Below are 12,179 nucleotides of genomic sequence, written 5' to 3'. Positions count from 1 at the left end.
CTAACCCAGAGGTCTTAAACCCGTGGTGTGTCCCTGAGCTATGTCCTTTTTGAGGGGGCACCAAACATCAGTAACTGTACTTTTATCTAAGCCTATGTGACGACTGTCACTGTACAAACACACTGTCATCTGTGTTTGTTTACTTTTGTCGCGCATGGTCTATTCTTTATTAAGAATATAATCAGGTCCGGTTCATGAGCAAACAAAGGTGTTTCAAAGCCCTTATTTCTTTAGAAATGCTGTTTGGTCATTTTAAAGTGCCCCCTCAGCTACTCAGTGTAGAGTTTGCTTAGAACAGCAAACCCACTGTGGATCACTACATTCACACCGACCCACAAAATCCATGTGGGGCCACACAGTGATGTGATGTTTGCATGCATGGTGCAGTTTTCCTGTATGTGCAGTAGTGTGAGCTTTGACTTGTCGCCAAAGTAATCAGTACTGTTAATCAAGATCAGTTGTTGGCCATGTTAAAATGCACGCTGCTCTGCTATTACTGTTTTTACATTACATTACAATCACATCTGTTGTGCCCCATTCTGTACAAAAACATTATAGCAGACACTCACAACAGCATGTTGTGCTGTGACGTAATCCCTGTTGTATTTCATACTTACATTTAAGCAAAAGACATAATTCTCATGTCAAAACATAATAAGAAACAGTTGCATGTGTGCGTTTGATTTATAGCAGTTTAGAAATAAATAGTGGAGATACTTCCTCTAAATGGAAGTTATTTACAATGTACTGTAAATCAGTTTTTTATTAGCACACAGTATAGTTCTCCAATACATTTTAGATTAAACTGAAGTGAGCCCATCTCATCCAGACAGTTGGATTGCACCAAGTGAATCAAATCTGATGGGAATGCTTTTTAATTTCAAGATTTACTCTCCGTGCGCTCACTTGTTTTATTAGGAGTATTAGGAGTTTTGTCCCCCTAACATTATCATTCTGTTTTGTTACAGTCAGTTTTTTTCCCCAGCATCATTCTCCAGTTGTTCTCTTGTGACAAGAGGGCGGCTCATTTGATGTACTTTATTTTCACGACATGCAGATTTATAATCAATACCAAACTAATTATCAACAAAGCTCCAGCGCACACAAACATGCCACAGCTCCGAGCCTAATCTGCTGGCTAAATAGAGCATCAAATACAACATTATTTCTGTGAGACCAAAGTAAATCCATTTTGGCCGCTCCTCCCCCAACCGTTTGGACACATCATCGATCACGGGTCATTTAGGATTATGTTTGTCCGTCACCGGAAGTCCCACAAATCTATAGAGTTCATTTTCTGAATTAAGCTCATTAGATAACGCAGACAAAGCTTAGTGGCTTCTCATCTTTCTGCACAATGAGCTATTTTTGAAGTGGGGAGCTGAAAATTGTGTGTAATTCAACATGAGAGAGCATTAGTCACACACTCGTCCACCCTGATGGTGACCCTCAGATATAAAGTCAGTCACATTCCAATACACAGAACACTTAGCCATTTAAAGACAAGTCAGTGAAATCCAATAAAAGAAATAATAAAGGTCTCCTTTTAATGTAAATCAATAATGAGGCTTTACTGTTAATGGAAACTGAACCTCAAGCTGCAACATCTTCTAAATACAGATAAAACAAAAGCACACTCCGGTTTGTTTGAAATGAAACCTCATGGTTTCATTTCATCCTTTTTCTCAACAGTCTGTAGGTTGTATAAGATCTGTTGCTGTGCTGCATGGAAGTGATCATCCACTGTCTGTTGCCAACTGAGCTGATGTTCTCTCTGTGATCTCTCTGTGATCACCTTCAGCATCAAAGCATGTTTTTTCTTCTTATGTTATTAGTTGTGTCCATGTGTCTGAGACACGGAAAGCGACTGAAGGCTGAACCAGAAATACCCAGAAAGTCGCGCACAGCTGGATTAGCTTAAACAGCATTGTGTTGGCGACAAGGACATTTATTTATAATTCAAAATTTATATTCAAAGGTTTTGCACTATAGCTTTAAATGGCTCATTCATGCCACCTTGTCAGAAGTCCATGACTGTTGGAATACTAAATTAGCAGCAGAGAGGGAGGGTTTAGTGCGGAGCTCACAGTTTCTTATCCAGTGACCTGGAACCACAATTTCTTAGAGATTGCACTTTTTTAAACCGCTGCAGTCGACTCTAGTTTCCCAGTCTTCCCTCAAGACCACAATATTGTTCCCTTCCTGAGATGTAGGACATCTCCTCAGGGCGAAAGCAACTTATTTCACAAGGTGTTTTATCCAGTTCCAAATCTATTGAGCATAATATGCTCCAAAATTAAAAAAAAAAAGAAAAGAAAATGTTTATAGACTCCTTGCCCGATTCAGTGCTTCAGCTCTTCCGGTCCAGTATGTTGTGCAGAGTTTGCAGTCCATTTAAAGTTGTTAGAGAGATGAATCTGCAGTGACATAGTGGGAGTAATTGGTTTGATTCATCGGCCCAATTTGAGGTCTCATTATAACAGTTTGAACGTCAGAGGAATTATCGGGGAACAGACTATAAAAGCAGCTTCTCCTGTTCTTCGTCTTCTATTGAGGTCGTTCAACATAAATACGACGTCTATTTCTCAGAATGATGACTGCCCTGCGTGATCTTTGAATACTTTTTTCTTTTTCTTTTTAAAGATCTGCCTCCAAAGTGCCAGCGAATGAGAAGAAGGATCCAGCACTAAACATCATGAACGAGGCCACTAACTCCACAGGCGACTCCGACTACGCCGCAAACCCCAGCAGCCCAGCGGGAAGAGTGAGTGACACACACGATTATCATGAGATCATCACACATGTCCGTCAGGAATGAAACATATACTCACCTGAATGTGTATATATGTATGTATATGTGTATATATGTATATATATATATATATATATATATATATATATATATATATATATATATATATATATATATATATATATATATATATATATATATATATATATAAAATGTTGACAAATGTATATAAATTGTTGTTTTTCTTTCCAGCCCTCAAGGCCTTCCAAAAAGATTCATAATTTTGGGAAGAGATCCAACTCAATCAGGAGGAATCCCGGCGCTCCAGTGGTGAAGAAAAACTGGCTTTACAAACAGGTGAGCAACACGATATGAATTTAAAGAAAACATTTTGTCCAGTAAATCATATGAATCATTCTCGTGACACGTAGATGGATTCCTGTGAAATCTGGTCCAGACTTTCTTTTCCATCTAAGGATAAATTCTACTGTCTTTAGTGCTTCCCCCTCACTGTATTTCATTCAAGCAGCTTTCTGTAATGCAACATTAAGATAAAATCAGCCAGCAGTGGCCTATCAGAGATATATTGTACTGGTGTACGGTTCAGGTTGTCTGATATGTGTTCATGAGTTGGACAGAGGAAGTCAAACAGAATGAAACATGTCATCACAAAACCACAGTTATCTGTTTTTAATCTCTATCTTAATATAGGTGTTAGAATCCAGTTTTAGCCAGGCTTTAGTTATTATAAGCTGACATTTGGCCAACTTCAGAATCTCCTAAAAAAAGAAAATAAAAGGGAACCAATCACTAAGCCCGTTAATGCGATGACGTCAGAGAGGCAACGTCCAACAGCTTTAATGATGCGTCCATCCAACATGGCAGCCCCCCAAAAGCAGCTGTCTTTGGATTTGGCTGTTGCTTCCAGTTTAAGTTACTTGCAAAAGCCAAAAGTCATTAAGACGCCATTACTAGAAAGCCATTGCTCCTACAACACGCACGTCTGTTGACACGTTTTCTGTTGTTGGATCGTTGGTCCGACCGGTTGTAAGTCTATCCACTTGTGTACAGAGGCGTTTTCTTCTACGTCTGTTGGTCACACCTCTTGAAATTAGAGGTGACACTTTCACACCTTTTTCCAGATCATGCATTTACTGGAAATTACAATGGCCAAACAAAATAGAAGTTGTTATATTACAGCAGTAACAGTTGACTTAATGATTGTTTATTGTTCCACTCAATGCATTTATAAGCAAGAAATGTTATTAATGGTCTAATAATTGCAACCTGTATTTTTTTTTCCTTTATACACAGAGAACACTTGTTCTCCCCCTTTTCTGTAACGCCTTAAGAGGAAGGCAAGGCAAGGGAAGCTTTTTGATGTCTTACAGGATCGGATTTCTTTGTCCAGTTTTTTCGCTCAGCCAGTCAAGCAGCATGGGCATTGTTTGAATACCAATCCTTCATCACAGCTCTGTGGTTAGGAGTGGATGCTTGAAGCATCTCTTGGTCAGACAGGACTCTATGCTTCCCTAAGTGGGAGACTCAATCAGCTTTGATTGCATTTAGCTTTGTGAGCACATGATGGCCTCCTTTGGTAGAGCTGCCAGCTGCTATTTCTTTGGGGACCTCAATCAGGGGTGCTATAGATCAAGCTAAAGACTCACAAATCTGCTACCCTCAATGAAAGCTGGATTTACACTTTTATTTGCCATTCTTATTGGAAACTGGGAGCTGGAGTCCTTGGCTGGAGAAAAAGGAGGAGAACAGAATATCATTGTGATTGATGTGCTCGGTGAAAGCCTTGGTTTTTTTCTTCTTCCCATCTGAACAGAGGAATATTAAACATCAACGTTTATATATTAACACACGGTAAACTGGGCGGTTAAGACTGAAATTGTACAGAGAGAATGTGGAGAAATTTTAAATGTCATGACCAAACTAAACAGCATCTGGTAATGTGATTCTTTCTTTTTTCTTCTTTTTCTACTAATGTGTTAAACATGCTGATTCACAGAACTGAATTTCCATCTAAAGTAAACTGCAGACCACATGCCATTTGACCATAATGACAGAGTTGGGGTCCCTCCCTCTGCTTTTGTCTCGGGTTAGAATCCACAAATAAGGTCGCGGCTCAAGTTTTCCATTAAAGCAAAAGGGGGGAGTTAATACCCTTTTCCTCACCCTTCATCCTTTTCAAGCAGCAGCCTGGAAAAACCCCCTTGATCATGGCATAATGATACTGAAGAACAACTTAAGCACATTCTGTTGCTGGCCACTGAACAGAATGCTGTGATTTGAAAATCAAATGCAACTACCAGGTTGAAAATGCAGTTGAAGACTCTCTCTATTGTGTTCAATTCATAGCAGAAATCAAATACTTCCCCCGACATAAACAAAGTAGACTTATTCCATCATATGAATATGTGGAATTCCAAACTACCCAAAGATAGATTAGATAGATAGATTTTCATAGATTATTTGAAAAAAGTGGAAGCATAACCTACTGTATGTATTTCTATTCTATTCACATGGACAGAAGTTGAATTTCCTTTTTTCTGTGTCATTTTATTGGCGTCTCACTAATGTAGTGGTGGAGTGACTGTATCATATCCCTCTGGTCTCTCTGCAGGACAGTACAGGGATGAAGCTGTGGAAAAAGAGGTGGTTCGTGTTGTCCGACATGTGTCTCTTCTACTACAGAGGTGAGTCCTCCTGTCCTCCTGTCCTCCTGTCCTCTCAGGTAACGACATATCTCATTTTTATGTGAGTGCTTTGAACAATTAATAGTCTTTCATTACTAGTTCACTTAGCTGCGGTGACCTTTCCAGTCCCATAAGCTGTGTTCTTGGCAAACCGAGTCCCTGTAGTAAGCAGCCCGTCAGGGCCAACTGAAAAGGCACTCTAATTGAAACGGTTCTCCTGTCATCTGACTTAATATATATCAGAGATCATTTTTCCTCAAGCAAAGCCAGGGCTTTAAATGGGGCTTAGAAAGGGACATCATTTTCTTTCTTCTTTTTTAAGAGAAAGCGTAGCAGGAAATTGAATTTCACATTATGAGTTGATGCTCTATTAATACACTGTTTGCATACTTACATAATTCTTGGATCCAGATACTGTACATCAAATGGAATGTATTATGCTAATATTTACAAAGCCTCCTCTAATTCCACATCATAGGGAGCCCTGTCATACTGTATTACTACTGTGGTATTTAGACAGTTGATTAATTTAGTAACGCCAACTAATATTTTCTACTGAATGGGGCAACAGTGGCATGTTCTTAGGGCTACAACTAATGATTATTTTCATAATCTCTTAATCTGTCGATCGGTCTGTTTTTTCAAACCTGGAAGTGATGATGTTCTCAAATGTCTTGTTTTGTTCCGCAAACCAAAAAAGATTCAGTTGTAATGATTTCCTTGTTCTATGGAGCAAAGAAATCAGAAAATATTCACATTGAAGATGCGGAAAAATCAGAAAACTTGTTTTAATTCTGTTGTTTGGGTAGTTTTCCTGTTTCCCATATTGTGACCTCCTCCCACAAACAAAAGACATGAAGCAGATTGAAGACTTTATTTGTTTTTTCACTCACTGTGATGGACTAGCGAACTGTCCAGATTGAACCTGCCGCCCAATAAATGTGAGCTGGGATTAGCTCCAGCTCCCCCATAACTCTCAAAGGATAAGTGGTAAAGCTAATGGTTGGAACCAATGCTTTTCTGACCAAATAATTAAATGTTGTACTTTGACCAAAGTGCAAGCTTGATGTTTTATTTATATTTCACTACCACTGTCTCTTCTGTGGAATCCCGATCCAGTTTTAAAGCAGTTTTCAAAAATCCTCTTCTTTGCTACATTTGCAAGTGTTCGATGTGATCTTTTTCATAAGCTGCTGTTGACTTGGGGTTTTCAGCCTCTCTCGTGCAGTACTAATGATTGTACCAAATATTGACACAGCTGTGTCCGGAGAACGACTGAGAACTTGCTTATTGAGAAAAGAAGAACACTGTGAATCCCTCGGGGTGCGCGGTGTGCCGCTGCTGCAGTTACTGACAATATCTCGGCGGCAACAGTTCACATATCACAGTGCTCTTCTGCTCACTTGACGCCGATACAGTCATCATTTCTGCTGATCAGGATGACATCCAGTCTGTGTTATTTCTGGTGTCTGCAGTCCTGTCTCTTTCTTTCCGCCCACTGACTGACAAAAGCCACAGACGGCAGCAGGCCCCGGCTTTATGCAGACAAACATGTAGGGAAATTGTATCCATCAGCAGGGAGTGGGCAGAGAGGTGATGATCCGCGCTGCCACCCTAACTCAACACAACAGCCTTCTGTTGCAAGGATCAGGGTACTGTATTTTAATACTGCGCATGCAGGATCTCCCACAACATTGACTTGTGTGCAGTTTGTTCTGCAAAACCGGCTGTGTTTGTGTGCATTTTATAGATGGAGGCACAGTGCCAAGATGAATAAATAAATACAGGACCACTAGACTCAGGTAAAGCTGATGCTGGGGAATAGAGGTGTCTTTCAGTCGTTAAAACTTCAGCAAAGGATGCGATATATGAGATATACTGCAGCTCCTATACCTGTGAACTACCAGAGGGCAGAGATGTTGACATGTTTTCAATCTTGTGACTCCTGGGATCCACAGCTGGAGCATGGAGATGAATGAAAGGACCAAATGCTGTGTTTTTTTACGCCTTTTTTACGTGAAAAAAGAAGACAGAACCCTGTGCAAAAAGATCAGCTGTTCTACACACACACACACACACACACACACACACACACACACACACACACACACACACACATACAATTAAAGGGAAAAAAATTCCCCAGTGACAAAACAAACATAAAGTTCCACAATGTTATTTTTTTATCACACATTAATACACACTTTTGGATGTCGTTGTTGTAAAGGCGAGTCAGTGCATGTCATGAGCGGCCCCTACTGTGACGGTTGTACTTGTGCGCCTCAAAAAGAGGCATCGTAACACGACGTCGGCTCTGACACCTCACCAGTTTGTCTACCATGGCCACAATGACACGTATGTTGAGCAAACTCACTTCCTCGAGGACAAATGAGGTGGACAGGATGCGTGTCTATCAACATCCCTGCAGCGGTCGACCCGAGTACAGATTTTAATTTCCAGAAATATAACTCAGCGTTAATGAGGTCTCACTTGTTCCCTGTCAAAAGCTCATGGCTTTTCCATCACACCCACAGTCAACACTCGTACAAATGCACACACACTGTGCCGCAGCAGTAATTGCTCCCTGTATTTTGTCCTGTTGTCTAAAAGCAGTGCAGGTTGCCTTTTTCAAATTGGTAGGTTAAGCAATTCTGGGTGCAAAACTCTGTGCTCTGTCCGCTGTAATCCCCCCAGTGGAGAGTGCTCCATTGTCAATGTTTTTCCCTGTCTGCTAACTTAATGAGGATGTGCTGTCCAGGACATTGAATCAATGCTCACTTTTCTGCTGACTGGACTCTGTTCCTTCTGCTAATCCGACCAACACAACCCCCCCGTGTATTGGACTTAGTTCTCTCTTAATGTTTACAATTTATTGTTCATCACGAGATGTGTTGACATATGATCATATCAAATAACCCCCAGTGCTTTGTGTTGACATGATTTTTTTGTTGTTTTTGCTGCAGATGAAAAAGAGGAGGGGATACTTGGCAGCATCCTCCTACCAAGCTTTCATGTATCCATGCTGTCGGTGGACGATCACATTAACAGAAAATATGCCTTCAAGGTCAGTGCATGTTCTCTGTCCTCTCAAACTGGGTTAGTTTCCACTTGTTATGGTTAAGTCGATGTAGAGCTTTGAAAGAAAGAGCTCTAACTAAGAAATCTGTTTCACTGTGGTGGTCATACTTTAAACCACAGTGTTTTCTTAAGCATATAAATAAGTGTTTAATTTCCTTGAAATGCGTTTCCTTTTTTCATTTGGGACTCTTTTTCTGTCAACAGTAAAATGATCCAAAGCAAAAAAGGTTTTTGAAACATTAATTGCTCACTGCTAGATTCACAAAGAGTCACAAAGAAATAAGTTTTTTTTTAAACAAGATTTAGTAATATAACACACACAAACATGTTGAGTCAGGTCTTCTTTTTGATAGCAGAGATAATCAAATATTTTTTGTTGATGTTCTGAGCAGGGGAATAGTTTATATTGTCTGTCTTTTATCAGTAAATGAAAGGATTAGTGGAGAAAGTGAGAGCGGCTTTTCCTGAAGCAAAGAAAACACTTGCCTCGGTCACAGCTACTGCCTGTGGTGTAGTACAATACTCTTGTTTGACTCGGAAACCCAAAGTTATTGGGCAACAGGCATATTTTACGGGATCTCAGTGGCGTGTACAATATTTGACTGTGGGTCCCTCACAAACCCGAAGAGACAACAGCGTTATCCTGCCAAGGCGGCCAAACACAGACGCCCAGGAGTCTGCTCAAGGTCTCTCAAACCACACAGCCCTCTCTTTTTCCAACTTTGACTCAGGCTGAAGGAGAGAGTTGAGGCTTCCAGTGATTTACATAGGAGCAGGGCTTTTCGACTGCATACTATTTCATTCTCCCCGCCTCTTCTGTTAGTGACCAAATGGCCCATGTCAGTAAAAAGTTATTTCTCAAGATGATTCCGATGCGAATGGAGCAATGAAAGTGCTTCTTTTGTTTTCATTGGTAAACAGGATATTGAGGTTGTTCACCAAACATTCTGTTTTTCTCTTTCTATGTCGGGCTATAACAATAAATTGCTTTGTTCGCTGCGAGGGAAGAGCAACAGCGGAAAACAATGTGTCTCCCATTCAATGGACTGCATGGTAAGTCCTACATTACTGTGGTAGATTAACTGCTCTAATCCAGTGGTATGCATGATACTCAGGTGACTCGTTTGATTTATGTGGATGTACAGATGTCTGCAACCATGAGCGTTTCACAGCTTTTTCCACCTTTTATTTGCCAATAAATATGACACAAATTTAAGTTATGTTTTCACAAAGTGTCTCTACAGCGTTGCGTATTTCTCATTTACACGTCCTCTCTCTTCCAGGTTACCGTCTGTGTTTGTCACTGTTCCCTGATCCTGACAGGCAACACATCCCAACATGCGGACATACTATTTTTGCACTGACACGGCCATGGAAATGGAGTCATGGATGAAGGTGATGACCGACGCGGCACTCGTGCATTCAGACCCAGTCAAAAGGTTTGTAAGCGAGATTGTTAGCCTTTAAAAGCTGGGCTTTAGGTTATCTGAAAAAAGGCATTTAAGGGGAGCTCTTTTCATGATGACCTTGAATGTTCGGTTTTCTTTTTGTAGGGTTTGCACTATAAATGTTTTTAAATCCCTCTGTCAACACCATTTTCATCTGGGGTTGCTGAAGAAAGCTGTGACTGTCTTTCGTATTGTGTAAAAATTACATATTAAGTTTATTATGGAGGCATACATGTGCGCGAAGGCATAGTCGCTCAGAAGATGTCGTGCAGAACTGCACTAGCTAATCAGGATCACAGGGGTCTTTCCTTCCTTCTTTTAAAGTGTGTTTAATGTCTGTCATTTGGCAGCCCACTGGTCCAATGCTCCTCCCTTTTCATGGACGAGTGGAGGCATAATGGTAAAGTGCTCTGTAATTAACAGAGCTCGAGTCCCTGAAATCCACTGAATAGCACTGTGGAATGTGACTGTGCAGAAACCACCTATTGTAACGGCATGATAAAGCCCAGCAAATGACATTTTAATGTAAAGAATCTGATGTCTTTTTATTATCAGATCTATACAGTCGATTTTAAGCTGGTGAGTGGTGTGCAAAATGAAAGAGTGCCAGTCTTCAGAAAAACCTCCTCCTTCTCTCAGGGCCTTTTCCTTAGGTCTTTCTATAATCTCTTCTTTAAACATGCATGCGTGAAATGCATGCAGACTTTTATAGACCCTAATACACATGTGCACTACTGGGCTAGTGGAGCCACAAAGGGCTGGAAAAGACATTATGTGACTTGTGCTGCTATTTAAAATGATACAAGTGGAAACTGTGAAGGAATGCCTTCCCGAATGCCCTCTTACTGCTAACCCAGTGAGCTGTGCTGCTGGGGGGAATTTGCAGAACTTTGAAGTTGTGACCTTGTGTCCACCCGATGCCAAGTGGTAGTGGTGTCTGTTACCTCTTGAGACCTCCCTAATGACCACAGAGTTGGATAGGTCTTGTAGAGAGGAGGCAAGGAGGGAGCTGTAAATGGATTACAGGGCCCTGAGATGTGCCTCAAAAGAAGAAGCGTTTTATTAGGGGTATCTAATTTCCTTTTACACGCTTGGTCTCCCTTGGCAGCTGGAGGAGGCACTGTGTTATCTTATTATCACATTTTTAAAAGCATTACATTAGCTCAAGATTATGTTTTAGTTTCAACTTTTCCCGACGATCTGTGGCACATGACACAGTTATCACGTTCCCATCACTGCCTGAGTGATCTTGTGTGTCTTGATTGATTTTTGGACACCACGAGATCTACGAGAGATTTTTCCTTTCTCATCATACTAAGGTGTCCTCCTTTTTTTTCTTTTTTTTTTACCAGATTGAACCAACTAAAAGTGGAGCAGTGTGGACCACAAGAAATCAACCACGTGACGAACCACAGGCCACCACTCACACAGCCCGAAATCCAGAACAATGAACGCAACCGCGAGGTCAACCTCGAGTGCACCGCGGCCATCGCAGCCGCCACCGTGGAAGAGGAGAGGAAGCAGAGAGATGCTGAGCGGTACGGGTTCCAAACGGACGGGGCAGAGTGTGAACGTCCACTCACCAAGATAAACAGTATCAAACTGCAGCCAGCACAGGCAGCAGCTGTTCAGGCCAACATCGCTGCACCACAGAGTCCAGCTAATGTGGACGGGTCCCACCGTAGCCCCCAGGTCAATGGATCCGGTGAACAGCATCCAAGTGACGGAGCCAGTGTCCCTCTGCGGCGAAGTCCCACCCACGAGCCAGACCGCACACTGAGTAGGACCAGCTCTATGCAGCAACTGGAGCAGTGGGTTCGCTCACAAAAAGGACGCAACCAGGACGATGACACCAGGAGGTTGGTTTCATTTCCAGACTATTTTGTAGCATGAGAAAAATTGTTCAAAAAAAAAATTCAATGACTTCTTTGTGAGATCTCAAGATACATGTATGTGTGCCACGAAAGAGAAAATATATTGGCACAAACTGTTTTTAGGTCATGACACAGGAGGCCAATTTTGTCCCACTTCAACAAGAAGTGGAGCCTGACTAAACTTAGTCCAGTGTGGAGCTGCTGATTCAAACAGGACGTTTTGCACACTCTCATTTTCCAAAGCATTGTCTCATTTCTTTTTAAAGATTTGTCGTTTGAAGCCAGATGAATCACACAGGCCTCCTTCCATTATTTGAACACA

General features: G+C 41.3%; 1 protein-coding gene across 17 annotated transcripts in view; it reads left to right on the top strand.

The window, feature by feature from the left end:
* Window positions 1–12,179, top strand: part of LOC131469562 (pleckstrin homology domain-containing family A member 5-like) — a 75,688-nt gene that overhangs the window by 44,153 nt on the left and 19,356 nt on the right. For 16 of the 17 annotated variants that reach the window (XM_058644649.1, XM_058644648.1, XM_058644650.1 and 13 more), the window contains 6 exons: window positions 2,644–2,764; window positions 3,005–3,109; window positions 5,385–5,457; window positions 8,421–8,521; window positions 9,859–9,974; window positions 11,336–11,842. In XM_058644649.1, coding sequence (XP_058500632.1) covers window positions 2,644–2,764; window positions 3,005–3,109; window positions 5,385–5,457; window positions 8,421–8,521; window positions 9,859–9,974; window positions 11,336–11,842 — 1,023 coding nt within the window. Of the gene's footprint in view, window positions 1–2,643; window positions 2,765–3,004; window positions 3,110–5,384; window positions 5,458–8,420; window positions 8,522–9,400; window positions 9,589–9,818; window positions 9,975–11,335; window positions 11,843–12,179 lie in introns of those variants that run through there. The other variant, XM_058644654.1, reaches the window with a different exon arrangement.

The sequence above is a fragment of the Solea solea genome, chromosome 12 (genome assembly GCF_958295425.1).
Source record: "Solea solea chromosome 12, fSolSol10.1, whole genome shotgun sequence".
NCBI lineage: Eukaryota > Metazoa > Chordata > Actinopteri > Pleuronectiformes > Soleidae > Solea > Solea solea.
Note: the sequence above shows the minus strand (reverse complement) of the source record. Positions and strands in the feature narration are given on the sequence as shown.